We start from the raw sequence: 23,188 nt of genomic DNA, 5'->3' as shown, positions 1-23,188 counted from the left end.
GGGGGGGGGGGGGGGTGGGGGGGGGGGGGGGGGGGGGGGCGGAGGGTGAGGCTGGACTTTTCATGGTATACAGCAGTCTTCTTTAGATCACGAAGTATTATGTTACTTATGTATAGTTGTCAGACGAAGAGTAGTTTAGAAGGTAAAAATGTAGAATTTGAAGTAAAATTCTGAGGACATGTACTGTTTTGGGAGCACCAAAACACAAGTAACAGATTCACTTTTATTTGTTTGAATGTTGGAGTTGAAGTTATGTTCGACCATACTTTTTGCAAAGAATAATATGAGACTCATTTGATCATGAGAATCTTTTACTTTTTTCTGGCCAAATGAGTCCTTAAAGAACTAAAAAAGGCAGCATGTTGCAAATCCATAAAGCAAACATGGGTAGAATCATTCTTTTAAGGCATGTCCAATCACTAGCAATGATGCTAAATGGGGTTTCAAGATCAATCGAATCACAACATTAAAGACAGATAGAAGAAAGTGTGTGCCATGTGTGGTTAGGTCCTACCTATTCTCCAGACACCAGGAATGTTCCAATATTCAAGTTTCAATTTCCAAAAATGATGTTTAAAAATTGAACTCCCTTTTTCTTTTTACTAATAATCCTATTTTGTTTAATTGAAAGAATATATCCTGTTGTTGATATTGTGCTGAATTTTGCCAAAGGGTAGGGCTTAGCCATGGATTACTGGGGCATTATTACCTTGGGAACTAATATTCATATTCTATCACATTTTCCCATCTGCCTAAACTTAAGTGTTTGGTGAGCGATACTTTCTCCGTATACATTTTTTATTTTATACGGTTATTAAAAAATTATTAATAAATTGATCAACTTTACTACTTTCCCCTTTGTTCATATTAATTAGCCTCTTAAAAAAAGAAATTTTGGATCTTCAAAATTTATTTAAACTTCCAAAGTCATAACCCATATTAATGTGAAAATTACAGAAATATACTACTTAAGATTTTAATTTACAATATATGCATATACTTTTATTTAATTACAAATGTAGTTTATAAATTACCAACATAACAGATTAATTATTTTTTATTTTAATTTAATTATTTAATTTCGATTTTCTTCTCTCCTATTTTTGGGATTATGTGCCTTATTTATCTCTCCAATTAAAGTTCTTAATACACACGTTTCTACCTTTCAAATATTATTTTGTTTTTTTCCTTTTTATTCAATCAATGTAAAGTAAAAGTCTTTTAGGTTTCCAACAATTCACTCTTTTCTAAACTTCATTATCCCCTGTGCAGTTTTCATTGAGAGAAATTTTAACCATTGTTTTTCTCTCTTCCGTTCATATTGATCATTTTCATATTTCATCACTTCTCTCATTAGTTCATCACTTGCACCATTTTTATATTTCCTCTTAAGTTCATCACTCAATATTCTATCTTCGTATTTCGATCAATATGGTTAGGATGCCCCAAAAAAATTCTGAAGATTGAAACCAGTACTGTTAGTGAATGTGAACCAATTGGATGATGCAGAAATTAATTCGAAAGGGGGAGGACTAAAAAGGAGCATGTTCTGTTAACGCTTAATTTTATGAAATATGTTGTTGAATTTTTGTTCTTTACAAAATGTTTTTGTTACACTTTTGGATGTCACTTTAATTGGTATTTTTGATAAGTTTTTATGCCTATTTTGCGTTCAATTATCACCACTTATTTGCATACATTTTACACCAATATTACGAAAAATATATCATTTTGGTGCTTATATTGTGTTCAATGAACTGACAAATACATTTACTTGTTTGTATTTATATTTGTCAAAATGTGTGTAATTGTCGTCTCAAACTATTTTTTAAAGCCAATTAGATGTATTACATATTTATTGTGTGAGGTTAGTATATAATACCAACAATTCAGCCATTATATATCACCAATTAATTTGAACATTTGTATCGTATTTCATCAAGAAAATAACAATGTAGTAAATCAATATGCCATCACCAATGTTACAACAACAATTACACCAATTATATGAAGTGAGCCTTAATATGATTTAGTCAATCACTTTCGAATATTTCATCAATATTACAAAAATCACACCAATATAAGTTTTTACAGTAATTTTTTCACAAAAATATGAATTATACAAACAAGCAAACAACAATGATATAATAATCAATACACCAATAATACGAATTAGCCAATCAACATTAACCAATATTGGATTAAACTGCAATTAACATTCATTAAAAACATCTAAATTTCAACAAAAGCACAAAAGATTCAACTACATACTTGTTTAAATAAAATCAAAACAAAAAGAAAACACCAATGTTAATTCTGAGGTGGATATCGTTATGAATCTTCATTGGTGGAGATGGAACTCTCACGACATGTTTAAGTTCTAACTCTAAAATGGTCGTGTCCACACCCAATTGGGAAGTAATTGTAGTAACTAAGCCATCGTATTTGGTGTTCACGTCATAAATCACTCCTTCTATATTGTAATCCAAGTACTTATACCTGTGTAACATTATAATTTATTGTTAATCAATCTCCAAAATAATTTTGGACAACATAAAATACACTATCAACTACGCCAACAAATGAACCAAAAAACCACCATGAAAATTTCAAAATGATTGACGAGACCTAAATTAGTTGTATAGATCAACATTTTCACCAAATCATTTACCAATAAAATACCAACAATTTCATTGTATTTAAACACCCAAAAACAAACTACATAATGCACTTGATATGATTTTTGGTGTTTATAAAAATATAATACACAATATCAATTACACCAAATCATCTACACCATCTACACTATCATGTTACACATAATAATAATCTACCATCACAAATCAACAAGCATTATAACCAATTTAATATTTCTTCAACTTTGTTATCTATACCAAATCAGACGACTAAATACACCAATAGATGTACCAAAATATTAACTTTGATGTTTGTGTTTATATAAGGTCCAAAATATACCAATTAAACCTGATTACATACCATATATAGTTTGTAAATTATTGTGTTTTCTATAGACAAAAGATACGTAAGTGCACTAATCAATTACACCAAATATTATACCAAAAAGTATTCACTGAATTAGACGTTTAATAACCACCAAAGTTGATTTTTCTATACGACCTAGTATATAACATTCACACCAAAGATAATTACTATATCGGACGTTTAATATTTCTTCAATTTATTATGGGAAAATACATTTTAAAAAAACCCTGAACTTGGCACGAAAACTTACTTTAGTACTTAAACTACATGGGTGTTTATATACCTCCCTTAACATCTTTTATGTGAATTATTTTCAACCCTTCGAACACCAGCCCAGTTGAAGGCTGGGCATTGTTACACACGCGCATTTTCATTGGTCCACGTCGCTAGGGGTTTTAAAAATATCTTACCCATTTTATATAACCCACCCGTTCCCAAAATACAACCCGACCCATTTTTAAACAAATATCCCTAAATCTCTCTCAAATCTAAAGACCTAATTTGAAGAATAACAAGTCATTAGCGTGAAGGATTTGCTGAGTTTAGGGTTTTCGTGAAGAAACAAAGGATTTGCGTGAAGAAACAAAGTTACTAGGTTAGTAAATCTTCGTTTAGATGATTGTAACATTTGACCGAGTTTAGGGTTTTCGTAAAGCTTACTTTTTTTTTATCTTTTCAGTTTGACGATGGATGTGTACATTACCTTAAGATTTCACCATGGTGGAAAACTACAACAAAAATCTCGTATTAAGTATGAAGGAGGTATTGTCACTGATTATTTTGATGTAGATGTTGATAAATTGTCCTACTTTAAATTTATTGATATAGTTAATGAAATTGGCTATAACTGTTCTGCTTGTGTTGTTTATATTAAACCAACTAAATGTCGGCGTGTTGTTGAAGTTAAAAGTGATAGGGATATTATGGGTATTGTACATCAATTAAAAAATGGAGATTATTGTTGAACTTTATGTGACTCATTTAGTTAAAGAAGTTGTTTTTTCTTTCCCCCCCCCCCCCCCCCCCCCCCCCGGAAATTGGATATCTAAATGATGTGGGTGGGGAATCTAATACTACTTTTGATAAGGAATCTAGTCAAACTTTTGAGGGTAGTAAAGGTTTAGGATTTGAAGAGGCTGCACAACCTGAAGAACCTATTGTGGGTGAAGAGTTGGGTGAAGTGTTGGGTAGGACTTCTGCTATTGTTGGAGAGGACTTGGGTAGGGTTTCTACTGGTGTTAGAGAGGACTTGGGCAGGGCTTCTGTTAGTGTTGGAGAAGACTTGGGTGGTACTTCTTCTGCTGCTGCTGCATCTGATATTCCAGAAGTTGGGTCTGATTGAGAAAGTGAAACAGAAGCAAGTGATGATTCGGACAATGCAGATTTGTCTGATGAAGGAGAAGATGAGTATGGTAGTGATAGTTCATGAGGAGGTTATAAAATCTTAGGAAAGAGAAAAAGGGCTGCTAAAATAAAAAAGAGAAAAGAAAAGGGCCCTAGATCTGAAGGAGTTGATGTAGGAAAAAAAGGGGTTGATTTGGGGTATGATGAATATTTATCCAAGAAACAAACTACTTTTGAGGGTAAGATAGCTGGAGATGAGCCTTACTTTGATTCAGATGAAGCTGTTAGTTTTGAATTAGATCCTGATGAAGAGGTTAATGAGGAAGATGAGGTTGAACAACCTATAAGAAGACAAAGAAAAGCTAGAAGAGCAAAAAGAAAGAAAAAGAAAGTTGTATTTGATCCTACCTGTCAGTTAATAGTTTGGGAGACTGGTCTTGCTTTTTGAAAGTGTTAAGCAGTTTAGAGAAGCTATTACTAGATATGCAGTTCAAGAACATGTTGAATTAGATAATATGTTAATGATGCAACTAGGGTGAGGGTAAAGTACACAGCTGGTTGTCCATGGTTGTTGTTTGGAAGTATTGATTCAAGAACAAGAGATTTTTGTGGTGAAGAATTATAATCCAGTACATAAATGTAATGGCACAACCAAAAATAAATTGGTGAATTCAAAGTACTTATCAGAAAGGTACAAGGACAGAATTGTTTCTGAGCCTGGCATTAGAGTTTTTCAATTTCAAATTTTAGTGAAGAAAGAGTTGAATGTGTATGTAGGAAGGACTGTAGCAAGGAAAGCTAGAATTATTGTGTTGAAACAAATTATGGGTGATCATGTGGAGGAGTTTAAAAGAATTTTAGATTATAGAGATGAGCTCTTAAAGACTAATTCAGGCAGCACATGTGTGGTGAGACTTAGTGAAGAAACTTTTGAAAGTGGCAGAAAAATGTTTCAATCATTTTACATATGCTTTGATGCTTTAAAGAAGGCATTCAAAGCTGGAGCTAGAAGATGTATAGGATTTGATGGTTGCTTCTTGAAAGGTGTTTCTAAAGGTCAATTACTTGTGGCTATTTGTAAGGATGGGAACAACCAAATGCTACCACTAGCATGGGCAGTTGTTGAGGTTGAAAACACATTCACTTGGAAATGGTTTATCAAGCTTGTAAGACATGATCTTGAGCTAGGAGATTGAACAGAATTGACAACCATTATTGATATGCAGAAGGTATTTTTATTTTCTTTTTCATTTATTCATTTATTTTCTTTTTCATTTATTCATTAAGTTAGATCTCATGTTATTCTAAATATTGTTGTTAAAGGGTCTTGACAAAGCTATTCAAGATCGTATGCCAAATGCAGAACAAAGAATGTGTGCAAGACATGTTCTAGCCAACTGGTCTAAGAATTGAAAAGGCATTGAAAGAAGAAATTATTTTTGGAGATGTGCCAAATCTACATACGAACAAGAATTGAAAAGAAATTTGGGTCATATGGAGAAGTTAGGCACTGGAATATGTGATGACTTATTGTGGTACAATATAGAGAGGTGGTCTAAATTATACTTCAAGTTTTTCAGCTGTTGTGATAGTGTTGACAACAACATGGCTGAAAGCTTTAATTCATGGATTTTGGGGCCAAGACACAAAACTATCATCACAATGCTTGAAGAAATAAGGATCAAAGTGATGAGAAGAATAGGACAATTGAGGGAGTTATGTGATACTTGGATAACAAACATATCTCCATTGGCCCTAAAGGTATTGAAAGATAACACAACAAAATCAATGAAGTGTAACCTTGAATGGAATGGTGAATATGATTTTGAGGTTAAAGACAGCTGGGATAACACATTTGTTGTGAATCTAGGCAATCAAACATGTACCTGTAGATCTTGGATGCTAAGAGTTATACCTTGTTGCCATGTTATATCTGCATTTCATTTTAGAAAATTGGAGCCCATTAACTATGTTGCACATTGGTATAGCAAGGAGACTTATCTCAAGGTCTATAGTCGCTACATTCAACCAGTTACTAACATGAAAATGTGGCCACAGTCGACCAATCCTTCTGTTATACCACATGTTATAAAAACACTACCATGAAGACCTAGAAAGTGTAGGAGAAAGGAGCAGAATGAAAACAAAACAGAAAAATTGTCCAAGAGAGGTGTTGAGATGACCTGCAGTCTTTGTCATACAAAGGGTCATAAAAGGGGTTGTCATTTGAATAATCAAGCTAATGCAGGCAGAGGAAGAGGAAATGGGAGAGGATGTGAGACTAGTTCAACAAGGTCAAGTGTTGGTTCTTCTAGAGCACCAACTGAATCACAATCAAGCACAAAGAGAGGAAGAGGTCGACCAAGAGGTTCTACAAAACATGTAATGTTTATAGTAATTCATTTAGTTGTTAATTTACATCTTAATCAGTCTAATATTTTTGTTGATCAACTTATGTTATAGGCTAGTGCTACTGAAAGGGGAAGAGGAACTGCAACTGGTAATAGAACAGGGATTGGTATTGATGTTGATGGTTCTGGTGCCACTGAAAGGGGAAGAGGAACTGGAACTGGTTTAGCTGGAAGGGGAAGAGGAACTGCAACTGGTGTAGCTGGAAGGGGAAGAGGAACTGGTGTAGCTGCTACTGCTACTGATGTTCCTGGTGCTACTGGAGGAGGGAAGAGGCCAAGAATGGTTGGAATGGGGATACGACATACACAGAGTGGTTTTACAATCCACAATGTAAGTTGTCTTAATTATTTACACACTTTTAAATTTTAACTTATGAAGCATCTAAGAAAACATATTTTTGTGAATCTAGCCTGGAATGCCTATGAACTCTTCAATAGTGACTGAAAATCTTGGGTATCATAAATCAAGATCAGGCTTAAAATGGAAAGGAAAGGCTGTTGTAAACTCAACAAGGTCTTCAAGAGATGAGAGAAATAAAGAATGAGAACAAGGTCCAATGCTGCTGAAGTTTGATATGGAGACTGCTTTAGTTTGATATTTTAGCTGTTTTTGGAACAATTATGCAGTTGTGACTGCATTAGTTTGATCTGTTTGATTTTGAAACAATTATGTTGCAGCTGTGACTGCATTAGTTTGATCTATGTTTGTTTTTGAAACAATTATGCAGTTGTGACTGCATTAGTTTGATATTTTAGCTGTCTCTTTTTGAAACAATTATGCAACCAGTTTTGCATTACTTTTATGTGTACAATTATGCAATTGTGACTGCAATTTAGTGAATGCAGTTGTAAATAAAACACAAACAAATACACAAACCACCAAATTACATTAAGAGAATAAGAACTCATTACAAAAGAGTCTTGCACCTAATTGATTACAACATAAACAGTGCTACACTACACCAACATTGATCTCACTACATCAACAACTTAAGGTAACTTCATTGAACCTTTCTTCATATATATCACCCAGAACCAATAGCTTATAGCTATAACCACAACACAACAACAAGCTACAACAAAAAAGATCACATTCTGCCATGTTCTTCTACATTTATTCTGCATTATATTCTCAACCTCTTCTTGCAACATTTTCAATTTCATACCTAGACAATCATCATCTTGTTTGAAAATCTCCCGGCTTGTCAAGTTCTTCAGTAACCTCAACCCAATTCAAATGCAGTGGCTGAGGTTTGAGAGGATTCTACTATATTCTCAAGCTCACCCAATTTTCTGTATTAGTTTAGGAATCACAAATTTCGACCTCGGATCAATATTTTCTTTATCCTTCCAACACCAAAAATTGCAAGATCTTGGACTCTTCAATAATGAAAAAAGATGAAGGAATTAGTGGTTAATCAAATTCTTAATCAGCTAAAAAAATTTAAACAAAAATGATCTTTACCCCATAATAAGGACATGACCAATATCTTCTTCCGGGGTTATTTGAAGTCCAAGATGTTTTCAAACACACCACAAGTCCATGATTACAATAAACTTTTTTCTTCGTAGTATAATCATCTTCTTCCATACAAAGATTTGTCAAATTAATTGATCGCATTGTGTGCTACAATTTTGTGCAAGAAGTAACGAGAATCTGGAAAAAATAGAAAATAAGAAAAAGGGAGGAAAGAAAAATCAAAATAATAGATGAAGAAGAATAGGTTAGGACTATTCTGGATGTACAATTCAATTTCGGTAGTAATATTCCATTTCAGTTGGAAAATGCAGTATGGAAAATGGAAAGATTTGTACAAGTTATACGTTTCGTCACCACTTTGTGGAAAATCGTTAGGTAATGAATCTACAAAACAAAGGGATGAAATACATAATAACATAATATCTGTAGGATATCAACAACAAAGAAAGAAATCGACCCCAACTTCTTACGAATCCTCAAACTATAAATCAATAGAGAGACCGTGCAACAAGCTACTATCATTTCTTTCCCCGGAAGCGGGAGCTAAAAAAGAAGATTGCCCCAGTTCCCTCGGGGGATGGATCTATAAGAATTCACCTATCCCAATAACAAAAAAACCTGACTTGAATTCTTCGTTCATGGTTCGATATTCTGGTGTCCTAGGCGTAGAGGAACCACACCAATCCATCCCGAACTTGGTGGTTAAACTCTACTGCGGTGACGATACTGTAGGGGAGGTCCTGCGGAAAAATAGCTCGACGCCAGGATGATAAAAAGCTTAACACCTCTCATTCTTATTACTTTTTCAATATGAAAACGAAAAAAAAATGAAAAATAAAAAGGTCGTTTTATTCAAAACCCCAATTGTGACATCCCTTCTCTCCCACTTCACACCTCAGAACGCACCCTTCTTATAGACTTATAGAGGATAAAGGCTTTCATCCTTCCTGAATATTCTGGGAACTTTCTTCTATTAATTGTTTTCGAAATGCCGATTTTGAATCTTACATTTTGAAGAACAATTTCTTCAAAGATTCAACTTTTAGGTTTGAATCTTACATTTTGAAGAACAATTCCTTTAAACATTCAACTTTTAGGTTTGAAGAGCTAAGATTTGAGAAAAATCAAGAAAAAATAATGAATTAGGTCACCATTTTTTGGATGATTGGGTTGGTGAGGGATCAGAGAAGAGGTATTTAAGGTTCTTCAAAAGTGAAGATTGTTCTTCAAATGGGTAATGGGTCGAATATTACCGTTGGAGGGGCAAATTTAATTTTTAAAAAATGTTAAAAGATGACTAACGCGCCATTCTAAGCTGTAACAACATGCGCACAAGGCTGGTGCTCGGAGGGTTGAAAATAATTCACATAAAAGATGTTAAGGGGGGTATATAAACACCCGTGTAGTTTAAGTACTAAAGTAAGTTTTCGTGCCAAGTTCAAGGTTTTTTTTAATGTATTCTTCCATTTATTATCTATACCAAATCAGACAACTAAATAGACCAATAGATGTACCAAAATATTAACTTGAAGTTGATATTATATAAGGTCTAAAAAATACCAACAATATCCGATCACACACCAAAATAAATTATCGATTTATTGTATTTATATAAGGCCTACAACATATCAATTACACCAGAACACATACAAAAAGTAATTGTGAATTATGGTGTTTATCTATGGACAACAAGATACGCAAGTGCACTAATCAATTAAACCTAATGTTATACCAAAAAATGTTCACTGAATCTAACGAAATTTTATTTTTCTATATGACCTAATGTATAACACTCACACTAAAAATAAACGATGAATAATGATATTTATAAGAAAACATAATACAGAATATCAATTTCACCACATCATCTCCACAATATTCACTATCAATTAAACCTAATAATATACCAAAAATAATTAATAATATTTATTATTTATTCAAGAATTAAAAAATAGTATCGTTGCACCTGACCATTTACCAAGGCAGATGAATTTTATACTAACCACAAGAACATACAATTTAAACAAAAGAACAAATACCAAAACGGCCTAATACAGATTGCAAGAAAAACGATCATAAGAAAAAAATCATAAATATATTAACATAATCACGAAAAAAACACCAATTCAATCGTTATTTGTTCAAATACCTGATGTGTCCCACCATCCGTTGTGTTGAATTAGAATTCAAAAATAGTTGGTATTCATATTTGAACAGGCGATCAGTCGATCAGATGAGTAGAAAGAGAGATTTATTTTTGTTAAAAACCTTCTTTCATGAGAGAGAATATATAACAAATCTGAGTAAATCGTAGAAGGTAAAATAATTGGAGAAAATCAGGGATTGGAGATAATCATTGCTGACTATTTCTATGTTATTTTTTTTTTTTTTTTTTTAAAAATAGAAATTTTAGTTTTGAAAAAAAACTATTGCTATATAGGTGGAATTTTTTTGTATTGTCAGATAGTAGTAATTAAGGTAATTAAGTTGTATACTTAAGTTTTTTGCCCCATATTAATTGTATGGGTAAAATGGGGAAAAAATAATCAATTCTATTATGATTTAGTAAGTGATCAAGTAATATGAGACAAATACTTTTAGTAAGATCCTCCGTTATATCTAACAAGTCGAGTCTTATGTCGGTCATATAGAACACCAACACATAGTAAAAGGGCTGAAGAAACCAGTCAATGACTTGACATCAATAGAATGCTACCTCCAATTCCCTGTATGTTCGATAGAGCCAAAGATCCCCTCACTGATCGGAGTAAGCCGATTATCCCCAAACCGTACAAGATAGTTATCACCTATCATACGGCTTTCTAACTTAACTTCGCCCATCATGAGACGGAGCTAGCAGCAAGTAGTTGATTCATTAACCAACAAGCTTAGTTTGAATACCATCATTATTAAGAAAAGTATGTATGTTATTTGCATTTATTTGATCAACAGTAACCACTTTAGAGCAATTCTACAGTGGACTCGTATATATTGCATAAATTTAAAGAATATGAGATGCTTCCTCGGTTCACTTTTATTTGTCCACTATTTTTAAAAATATATAAATTTTTCCTTAGCATTAATTACTAACCCCATAATACTAAACGTCTTTTAATAAGGATAGTAGGATAAAATAACCATGTCAATCATTGTTCTTCAAATGAATGTGTCAAATCCAAATATAACAAGTAAAAGTGAACAGAAGGAGTACATCACAATTAATCTACTGTTGATGTGGAGGGGAGAGACTAATGATCCATAAGTAACAGAGGTTATAAAATGCATGTGATCTTAAGAGATTAAACGAGTTTTTGTGATGAAGGTGCAATTGTTCATAAAGACAGTCTTTACATTTGTCTGATGCAATTATAGATCCAAACTAACAATAATAGTCAAAATTAGACAAGGGTGATTCAACATAATAGGTGAGAAAGGTCTAGTCATAGGCATTTTTTTTTGGAAAATTGTATAAAATAGCAAATTATTAATTCAAATTAAATGCTATAACCACAGTTTGATTTAATTGTAACCCGTAGCAAACAGTTGTCATTCGCCTCTCTCCCTAGGTTTCTCGCTCGCTAGTCTCGCCAGTCTCTCCCTCGCCTCTCTCGCTTTTAGACAAACACAAATGTATAAAATGCGTTTGTGTTTGTATAAAGCGAGAGAAAACTGTATATACAAATATGAATACATATGTTTTCGTCCTATACACTTATAATTATACAAATACAAATCTTCCCCTATCCAGTTCTCTTTTGCCTTTCTCTCAAATTATACAAATTTCAATGTATAATTTGTGTTGTATAAAGCGAGAGAGAGATTTGATATACTAATGTTTTATTTCGATTCAATTGTATACAAATTCAAATTTTATGTAGATATACAAACACATAAATTGAATTAAGAGGCTGCCAGAGATTTATACAAACGAGAGGCTGCCAACGATTTATACAAATGGCCTGCCAGCGAAATTATACAAATCTGAAGCTCCTGTCAGCGAATTATGCAATATGATGCTCCATAGCAAACATAAAGTTTGCTATAGAGCGCAATTATACAAACTATAGCTATAACATACAAATATGATTTTTATGTTTACTATAAAGTTGCTTTTTTTTTCTTTCTATTACATATATTTTTTAGCAACAAGTCTAGCCTTATATTTCTGAATTGTGTAACAAGCCACGTGCTTAACTTTGAGAACCCATTTGGTTTCAATGGTTTTGTGTTATTTTTGGTAGATCAACTAGTTCTTATACTTGATTGATTCTTTAAAATTCCATTTATTTTAAAGGGCATAAAAGAGCTTATGGAAATTGTTGATTCATTAATTTCATCTAGTAGGGTAACTATATCTTGGATCAACCATACTTGAACTAGAACTATCATCATCTCACTATCACTTGAAACAAGATTAATCTCCTCCTTTTAGAACAAGAAGATTACTTTCGCTACCATTAATAGCAAGATCACTTTTATTCGCATTCGATGATGAAAGTGAATCCTAATGAGAAACTAATTCATCATCACTTACAATTCTCCCTCTCAAATGAAGGAATCGCATATATAGGTCCTTAATGGCCACAAATATATGGTTGGTAGATTTTTCCCGTCTTATTATGGTCATAAACAATTTTCAAGACAGTGATATTGTCACGACCCAAAAATGAACGTGATGGCACTTGTGTTTTTCCACCAAGACAAGTCAGCCTCAAACCAACCAGGAGCGGCTCTATGCTTTGTAAAATAAAGCTTATGCCTTAGGCCCCCAAATTTTAGGGGCCCCAAATTTTTATCAAGACTAAATTATGTGCTAAAAATTTTATAAAAAAAATTGATTATTTATGATTAAAAGTATAATATTTTAAAAATATATTGTTTTACCCACTTTAACATCTTTTGTACTTTAGTTAAAATAAAAATTAATAATGAAAACTAAAAAGTGTTGAACAAAGTGAACTACAAATTCTTTTTTATTTGTTTTTAAATTTTAGCTTGAAGCATTATAACAAGCATATTAAAATGGGGTATACCAAGTCATCAACTTCATGAGATTCTATGGTTTTAACTCTTATCTTTATTCAATATTTGTCAACTTATTACTTATAGAAATAAAATTTGAATAAATGTGTATACGAAATTTGTTTATATTTTAGGACTCGAATTGAAATTTCGCTTTAGTCCCCCAACTATGTTGAGCCGCCCCTGAAATCAACGAAAACCAAAGAAATGCGGAAAACTCAAGAAGCAAAAGAACCCTCAAGTCAAAGAGAGTGTGGATCAGATATAGTAAACAAAGGAAATCTGAGCCCTGTTTTTTCAAAACATCAAAACGATCTTGAAAAAGATTACGTGGAATCAAACACAAAAAGGGTCAAAATAAAAAAGTAATACAAAAGCAACGCAGAAGCAGAACTAGATTTGTTCTTGAAACGTTATTTGCTTTTTCAATTAAGATGGAACGATGCTTTGAATAAAAAAAATGCTCAAAAATATCAAGGTATATTGTCTCCTGCTTCGACTGATAAATCCTAAAAACAAGAACAAGATAAAATAGAAAACTTATTTTCCTATTAATTAAAAACCCCAACATCTGGTTGTCGCGTGTACAAGCCACTAAATACATAAATACAGAATTAAAAAATAATTACAAGTCCCAGACTTTGGTTCTCAAGTAGAACAAAGCTTATAGAAAAAGAAAAAGAGGGGCCATCAGGATAACAAATAGCTACGGCCTCTCGAATCCTTCAACAAGCCTCAACTCACAGAAGGAGAAGAAGAGTTCTTCGATATCTCAAGTCATCAGCAACATCGTGCTTGCAAATCTTTCATCATTCTGATAGGAATCTGTATAAGTATGCCGATGCTGATTGGGTGAGCGATCTCTGTAATAGAATCTCTATTTGTTGGTTCTCTAGGAAGCAAAAATCAGTTGCTCGATCTTCCATTGAAGCAGAACACAAATCGGTAGCTAGCACACTTTCTACGATTACTTGGGTCCACAACTTATTGAATGAACTACGATACCAAGTCTCACAAACGCCAAGTATTTTTTGTGATGACATTGGTGTTTCATATCTCACCAAAAATCCAATCTTCCACACTAAAATGAAGCACATTGGAGTGCACTTTCATTACCTCTGCAACAGTGTGCAATTTTGCAGAGTGATTGTCAAACATCTTCCCTCCGTGGATCAAGTTGCAGACACTCTCACTAAGTCGCTGCCCAAGCCTTCCTTTCTTCGATGTTTATCCAAGTTAGGTGGTGTTACACCCCACACCTAACTTGAGGGGGTGTGTTGAGATATTCTCGTAGTTATCATGAGTAAATTTAGCTATCAATAGTTATCAGTTTGTTAGAAGTAGATTTAGTTTAAATATTTGACTCTAAGCCTATTTATAAGTTGTCATAGTAGCTCTTTAGAATAAGTAAGTTGTTAGAGTAGTTATGTAGAATTAGTCAAGTTAGTTACATTTACTTGTATTTAAGTTGATGCTATGATTGAATAAAGAAAATTCAAGTTTGCTTTAATTCTCAATCTCTTTACTCCAACCCACCTCTATTTTACTCTCCATTCTCTATATTTGGAGAGTAAAATAGAGAATGAGCTCTCCAACCACACTTTAATTCGCTCTCTATTCTCCATTTTATAAATGGATAGTAGAGAGTAAAATAGGAAGTGGCTGGAGAGTTCATTCTTTATTTTACTCTCATATAGAGAATAGAGAGTAAAATAGATGTGAGTTGGAGATGATCTTAAGCATAGCAAACAAATTGCATTGTGCTCCCTCCGTTTACGTTTTTTTTTTATCATATTTGTATTTGACACTCATTAAGTAGGCATTTGGACATGCGATTTTATATCCCGATATGAAATCATAAGATGAAACAGCGTTTAGACATGCGACTTCAAGATGATTTTATCTCATGATTTCATATCATGATATGAAATTCCAAATTCTCCAAAAAAATAATATGATTTGAGAATTTCAAATACAAAAATCGACACATAAGTTTTATTTCATATGTAAATAAGATTTATAATCCATCTCATTACTTTTAAAACTATTTAAATCTCATATAACAATTATTCTCACCAATATAAAAGTTCATATTACTTCAAATCAATTCCTACTTTACCATTTATATTCGGCAAATTCATTATTTTTTATCAATTTTTTTACCAACCAATGTTCAATTTTGATTTTCTTATTCAATTAAAATTTGATCAATAAATGTTGTATTTTCTTTTAGAATAACTTTATGATAGTGTATTATGCTAAGTATTTTATAATTTTTTGCCTATTTGGTAAGATTGTATAAAGAATTGAGATAATTTTAATAGTTTTACAATTTATGGAGTTTTTATGTTTATGAGAAAAATGCAACATAAAAAGTTCAAATTACATGTTCAAACAAAACTTCAATTTCACCTCATGACTTCAAATCATAATTTCATACCGCATGAAAAATGGGCCCAAGAAACTGATACTCATTGATATGAGTATTTTGTCATATTATCGTTATTAATTGATGTTTAGTATTAAATCTTAAAATATGATTTGAGGAATAAATAATTAATGCTAAAAATAAAATATTTTAAAATAATAATTATTTTTTAATAAAAATAAAAATTCATTTTTTAAACAGTGAATAAATAAAATAATCATAAAAAGTATTTAATTATCGAGTAAAGTAAGTTGAGGTGAAAAATGACTAGCTTAGATGAGTGTCATGTGATAGTAATTATATGTGCCAACACATTTTGGCGGAGTTCACAAAATTTAAAAAGTGACCGTTAAAGAATGATTCACTTTTTTCCACACTCCTCTCGTTCCTTGTTGACTAAGCAAACAAAATCAAATACACACTCTTTCTTTATTATTTGTCATTTATAAATTTAAAAATAAAATTAATTATATTTTTTATTTTATCCTTAAAATATTTTTTTTGAAAGTATAAATATGATGAAGAAGCTTTTTAAAAAAAATAATCATTTTTTTTGAGAAATCTTGATTTTAATAAATAAATTAATATTTGATTTTACTAAATTATTTATATTTAGCATGCTTTGAAAATCTAATAGAATTAATAGTATTCAACATGTTATAAAAAAATGACACTCCATCCGTCTCTAATTACTTGTCCAATTTTTTTTTTACTTGTCTCTTTTTACTTGTCCATTTTGACAAATCAAGAAAGAACAATTTTTTTTTACTTATTATACCTTCAATTAATTACTTTGAAAAATGTAGAATTTCTTGAAAATGTTAAAATTTTAATTCATCAACTTCATAATTAATATAGATAAAATGGTAAACTCATTATGTCAATCATTATTTTCTTAAAATGTGTGTCAATTCAAAAGTAGATAAATAATTATGAATAGAGGGAGTAAGAATAAAATTAAAAAAATATTATTAATTTTTTCTTCATTTACTAAAATGAATAAATATACAAAAATAAATAAATATAGTTGGATAGAATAAAAGAAAATAGAATGAGTAGTAATTGAAGAAAGTAGAGGGTTTAATTATTATGTAAAGTGGTATGTTTGAATTAAATAAAGAATAGTAAGTAAGAGATAAGAAAAAGGGAGAATAGGGTGATAATTTGAATTTTAAAGGAACAGCTTTGAAAAGATACTGACAGCTCGTCTCCGTCCCAGCGTACTCTAGTGTTGAGCTTCTTCTTCCTCTCCATTCCCATTTCCCTTACTTTTCTACTACGGAAAAATCTCAATTCTCTCTCTAGTTTTCAATTGAAGAATGGCTGGATATGTTGGTGTATTGGTATCGGATCCATGGCTGCAAAATCAGTTTACTCAGGTTGAGCTTCGGAGTTTGAAATCTCACGTATGGTTTCTCTAACTATTCTCTTTCATTATCAAATTCTCTATGTTCGAAATCACTTCCGACTTCATTTTCATCTTCTGTGCAGTTCGACACAATGAAGAGAGAGAAGGGATGTTTGACGCTTGCCGACTTGCCTTCACAAATGGCGAAACTGAAACAAGTCGGAGAAAATCTTACAGAGCAAGAAAGAGAGTCGTTTATCAGAGATTCCTATAAATGTTTGGATGAAGACATTGATTTCGAGATATTTCTTAGGGTATGCCGCCGCTCATGTTGATGGAAACTTAAATTTTAAAGTCTGAATTACTTGAAATAGCTGTTGGATCATCCGCCACCTGATTTGAAATCATTTTTCTTAAGCCTATTAATTGTAGATTAAACCTATAAAATCACAAAGTTCATATCTCGTATTTGTATACAACTTTTTGTCCTTTATAATTGCGTTTAGGAGAGAAGCTAGTTTTGACTTGATTATAAGAATTTTGAGTATGCAGAACACAATCAATTTGGGAAACTAAAAGAAAAGATAATAGATGCATACATTGATAAAATCTCTCTAATCTATGTCAATGTGATACTGATTTTGTTGTTTTATTTATTCAGTCCAATCTTCAGAAAGAATCTCAAGATTTTTGATGCCTTTCCATGCACAAATATGCATGTATCAGTTCAAAACAATACTACTACTTCCTTGTGAATATAAGTTTGAAAGTTTCTCTAAATTTGTAACTACCAAGAAAGGAAAACTTTGGGTAAGTAAACTGACATCTTTTACATCTCTGCTTATTAGTTAAAGAGGTAGAAATATAGATTCACACAGACATTTAATTTGAAGTGTTCCTCTTTGTTTCAGAACATAGTCATCAAGAATCAGTAGTGGATATATCTAAAGAATGCAATAATTTGTTAACTTTGTGACAGGTCTATTTGAAACTCCAAGCACATGCTGCAGCAAGAATGGGAAATAATGTCAAGAACTCATCAGCTTTCCTAAAGTCTCCAACTTCTACATTACTTCATACAATTAGTGAATCTGAGAAGGCATCATATGTTGCCCATATTAACAACTATCTTGTGGGAGATGAATTTTTGAAAAAATTCCTTCCTATTGATCCTTCTACAAACGATCTCTTTGAGATTTCCAAGGATGGAGTTCTTATATGGTCAGCATCAGTCTCGCTATTTCTTGTACACATGTCTCAAGAGCTTGTAAACCCATAGTCTGATTGTCAATTAAATTTCCCTTTGTTGCAGTAAACTTATCAATGTGGCTGTGCCTGGAACAATTGATGAACGAGCAATAAATATGAAGAGAATGCTTAATCCATGGGAAAGGAATGAAAATCATACTTTGTGCCTAAACTCTGCAAAGGCTATTGGATGTACTGTGGTCAATATTGGGACACAAGACTTTATTGAAGGAAGGGTATGTGTCTCCATATGATTTTCTGCTCATCTATTTTGACTATGTTTCCTTTCGAGTCCCTTGCAAAGCATATTTCTAATCAGATGGAGTAGGATTCTTTATCTTGGGCTTTGAGCAGAGTTAGTGTGATATCAACTGCTAATTTTATGTTAGTCTAAAAAGATTAATCGTTAGCATTATTCTAACAAAGCACTCAATAATTAGTTTGGTGATCCTTTCTCTTATCATTTGGTACGGCTGACGAGCTTAAATTTTTTGTTACATTGGAGAAGTTCATTCTGTTCTGGACTCTATTGTATTCAAAGGCATTCAATTACCCATGTCCTTTCCCTTGCTGCCTTTGCAGCATCTGGTTCTCTGGTCTGTGGCTGGATGATGATGGCTTTGATCAAAGGCTTGAGAAAAAATCTTGTCAAGATGCTACTGAATTATGTGTTGCATGTTTACTGGTTTTTACTACGTAATATTTACTCCAACTCTTGACATGAAGAGTGTTTTTTCATGTGGTTTTTGTGAGTGACATTCTTTGATTACCTTGGCCTTTTGGAGTAACAATTATACTGCATTAATACTTTGTTGTGTGATTTTTCTCCAGAGGCATCTTGTTCTTGGAGTAATATCTCAAATTATTAAGGTGAGGGCTCTGAATGTATACTTTATTGACTACTTAATGTGATTTTCAAATTTGAAGTTTTGGAGCAACTTTTTATAGGACTAGATTACCTTACAAATAGCAGCCGTCATTAAGATACAAAATGGTATCACCATATATTTTAAATCTTAAGACACAAAACTGTAGTATTATATTTCCCAAGGAGATTGATTTTTTAATCACGCTATTTCAGATTCAACTATTGGCAGACCTCAATCTAAAGAAAACACCTCAATTGGTGGAGTTAGTTGATGATAGCAAGGTAGAGTGGACGTTATCTCGTAAAATGATTTGTTCATGTGACTATCTTCCAGAAAAGCTTGTGTTATATGCTTCAGCTCAATTTTATGATCTCAGGATGTAGAAGAGTTGATGAACCTTCCTCCAGAAAAGATCTTGCTTAGATGGATGAATTTTCAATTGAAGAAAGCTGGATACAACAAAATTGTGACAAACTTCTCTTCTGACATAAAGGTAGATGGCAATGAATTTGACTTGTGTACCAATCGAGCATGAAAACAATTTTTCTTTAGTTTTATTTTATATATCTGCAGCTTTTATTTAATCCTTCCAAAGAAGATAGTTTTCCCTCAAATGGTGGTAGAGGCTCTATTGCTGGTGATTCTATTTTCTCTTCCCTGTTTTTGGTCAACATGAACAATAGAGTATTGGTTCTAGACATATTTTAATAACTACTCCTTCCACCACTTCAATTTATGTGGCGTAGTTTTACTCAAATAAAGATTTATACAGAAAAAAGACTTTTTGGAACTGCCATGAGAGTTCTGTGGCTTATAAAAGCATGATGCCGTTAAAGGTAAAATGGAAAGATTAAAGGTGAATTGTTTTCATGTAAAAAAGATGACTTTGGAACAGACTATAATGCCGCATAAAATGTAACAGCGGGAGTAAACTTTATGGAATTTCTTGGTCTATACATTGAAACTACCACCAGTAGAGTCTGTTTCAGTTTATTCATTTTTCTTTTCCCAATGCTCCAGGGTGATAAATAAGTCTGGCATAGAAATATGGTATATAAGAATCAATTTGAGCAAACAACATATCCTTACTGCCCTGTGTCCTATGATAAGTGAGATGATCTGTACAAACTGTTAAGTTTTATGTAAAAGGTACTCAATTCAGACTTTCTTGTCCCATACTCAATAATAAATCAAAAGAGCTTTCAGTTTTAATCTCTTCTATGTGGTTTCTCATTTTGTAGACATAATGCTAATTCTTAAGTTATCTAATTGCTTACGTAGGATGGAGAAGCTTATGCTCGCCTCCTAAATGTTCTAGCCCCAGAGTACACCACTCCTTCCATGCTCACTGTAAGAGACCCTTCAGAAAGAGCAAAATTGGTTCTAGAACATGCAGATAGGATGGGTTGCAAAAGATACTTAACAGCAAAAGATATTGTGGAAGGTTCTCCAAATCTTAACCTTGCATTTGTGGCACATATCTTTCAGCATAGGTGAGAATAAATTAAATGTTTCTTTTCACTCTAATTGTGAGCTTACTAATTGTTAGCTGTGTTTTTCTTTTTGGCTTTTACACCTACCTAGAAGAAGACAGCTTTAGTTGGTTCTTCTAAGTTCTTGAAGAACTTTAGTTGCAAGCCACATTTGCTTGGATTCTACCTTGGTACTTCTAAAAGCTACAAGTTTTTATGCATTGCAGTGTCCTTCTAGCTTGCTTCTTGGATAATTACATATCACTAGCTCACAGTATATGCCAGCAAAGAGATAATAGAAAGAGTTGATTCTTGTACAGTTGTCAGTTGACCTGAAATTTATTATAGGTTTTGCCATAATCTAAAACACTTCTAAGGCCTACTGTAGTTGTCATTATTACCACTCATCGGGTAGTTGTTCCATAACACCACTAGTCCATTCACCAATTTTGCTGTATAAAGCTGATATGCTATAGTATTGGAGTTATGGTAAAACTTGTATTTACACTTTACTAGGGCTTGCATTCTGTAAACTTTCGTCTATTTGATTATTTTGTTTCAATCTATAAACTGATCATAAATCTCTCATCTACAGGAATGGGCTTTCAACTGAAGCAAAGCAGGTATCGTTTGTTGAGACATCACCAGATGAAGCTCAGATGTCCAAGGAAGAAAGATCATTTCGCTTTTGGATTAATAGTCTTGGAAACTCATCATACATAGACAATGTTTTCGAAGATCTGAGAGATGGGTGAGTGTTTCCTTGATACCTAGTATAGAAATTTTCCCCATGGTAGTATAATAATACCCTGGAATTAGTTCAGTTTCTTTTTGATCCATTGCAAATAAAGAACTTCAATTCTGCTCTTATCTTATTTGGCTTTTACAGAAGTTCTTTCATTAACATTTTTGTGCAGAGCACTTTTCTGGCTATGTTTCATTCAGCGTGTATGTTTGCCTTTTGCAGATGGATGCTTTTGGAGACACTTGACAAGGTCTCCCCAGGAATTGTTAATTGGAAAATTGCCACTAAACCTCCAATTAAGATGCCTTTCAGAAAAGTAGAAAATTGCAACCAAGTAGTCAAGATTGGCAAACAATTGAAATTTTCCCTAGTAAATATTGCTGGAAATGACGTTGTTCAAGGGAACAAGAAGTTAATATTGGGTAAGCCCTCTGTTTTATTTCCCCACTGAATTAGAAATCAAAAGGCTCAAAATTGTTATGGACCAACTGCTTTATTTCTTTCTGTTTCAGCTTACTTGTGGCAGTTAATGAGATGTAACATGCTTCAGCTCTTAAGGAATTTGAGATTTCACTCCCATGGAAAGGAAATTACTGATGCCCACATTTTGGAGTGGGCAAACAGCAAAGTAAGAAACTCAGGAAGCCAGAGTCATATGACAAGTTTCAAGGTATCTTCTCTACATATATATATTACTAAAATCGCAGTAGTTTTAAGGTATCGTCTCCTGTGATCTCAATATCCCAAAATCAGAAAAATGTAGTAGACAAACCTGTAACTATTTCCATAAATCATGAATTTGCATAGAAGTCATTAAACATTGTCTCTTTCAACTACAATCAAGCTAGGTAAAGATCAGTTCCTAGTACAGGTAAAAACTTTATACTGGTCTAAGCATCATGTCAACAAGCTATGCAAGTGTTACTGCTTACCCATGGAATCAGGTGACTAAATATGGGAACCAAGCTTTGAAGAAACAAATAAAGTCCATAGTAAATTGTTTATTCATTTTCCTTGCGATATCAGCTTTTGATGAGTCCAGATGCTTTATTTGCATTACTGTTGGCCTGAGGCATATTTAGAAATTAGAATGTTGCAATCACATATTCTGCATCAGAGTAAATGTCCCATGTTGGGGTTGTCGTTTGGTAGAGTGTATTAGCAAAAATGTAGGGATGGCAATGGGGCGGTGTAGGGCGGGGGCGGTGTGGGTTGAGCTTAACCCGCAAAATTTTTAATCCGCCTCGCCCCGCCCCGCTTAACAACTCTTTTCAGTTTCAACCCACCCCACCACGCCCCGCATAGACCAGCCCCGCATAATTTTTTTAATATTTTCTTTTTCTAGTTATGTTTGATACTAAAAATAAATTCAAAAAAATAAATTCATTTTTTCATTAAGTTGTATTAATTTAATAGGATAGTGACTTAAATTTTTTATTTTTGAGAGGTCAATTGGGAAATATGTAAGAAATTGTATTATTTTTTATTGAACCGTTTTTCATTTATTATCTTGAATATTTTAGTAGCTTTAATGAAATTATCTTAATAAATAATGTTCTATTACTCTTATAACATGTAAAAACCTAAAATTAAGTTTGAACTCACATAAAATCACATATACCCGCAACCCGCCCCGCCCCACATTAAATTTTAAAAAACCCACTTCAACACGCCCCCATCCGACCCGCACCACACAACCTTAAACGCGCCCCGCCCCACATAGCCTTAAACCCACCCCGCCCCACATCCGCCCCGCCCCATTGCCATCCCTAAATGCATGTATTAATTATATGTATTAGTAATCCCTTGTTTGGTGCA

At 32.8% G+C, this 23,188-nt stretch overlaps 1 protein-coding gene across 1 annotated transcript in view; it reads left to right on the top strand.

Moving 5' to 3' along the window:
- Positions 1 to 16,857: 16,857 nt before the first annotated feature.
- LOC102594188 (fimbrin-2-like) overlaps positions 16,858 to 23,188 on the top strand; it is a 9,124-nt gene continuing 2,793 nt past the window's right edge. The window contains exons 1-11 of the mRNA XM_006343677.2: positions 16,858 to 17,094; positions 17,180 to 17,350; positions 18,016 to 18,257; positions 18,349 to 18,520; positions 19,116 to 19,154; positions 19,366 to 19,434; positions 19,530 to 19,646; positions 20,435 to 20,646; positions 21,221 to 21,376; positions 21,593 to 21,792; positions 21,883 to 22,040. Of these exons, the coding sequence (XP_006343739.1) occupies positions 17,008 to 17,094; positions 17,180 to 17,350; positions 18,016 to 18,257; positions 18,349 to 18,520; positions 19,116 to 19,154; positions 19,366 to 19,434; positions 19,530 to 19,646; positions 20,435 to 20,646; positions 21,221 to 21,376; positions 21,593 to 21,792; positions 21,883 to 22,040 (1,623 nt within the window). The 5' untranslated portion in view covers positions 16,858 to 17,007. The remainder of the gene's footprint in view (positions 17,095 to 17,179; positions 17,351 to 18,015; positions 18,258 to 18,348; positions 18,521 to 19,115; positions 19,155 to 19,365; positions 19,435 to 19,529; positions 19,647 to 20,434; positions 20,647 to 21,220; positions 21,377 to 21,592; positions 21,793 to 21,882; positions 22,041 to 23,188) is intronic.

The sequence above is a fragment of the Solanum tuberosum genome, unplaced genomic scaffold, assembly GCF_000226075.1.
Source record: "Solanum tuberosum cultivar DM 1-3 516 R44 unplaced genomic scaffold, SolTub_3.0 scf00049, whole genome shotgun sequence".
Taxonomy (NCBI): domain Eukaryota; kingdom Viridiplantae; phylum Streptophyta; class Magnoliopsida; order Solanales; family Solanaceae; genus Solanum; species Solanum tuberosum.
This window is presented reverse-complemented; position numbering and strand designations above follow the sequence as displayed.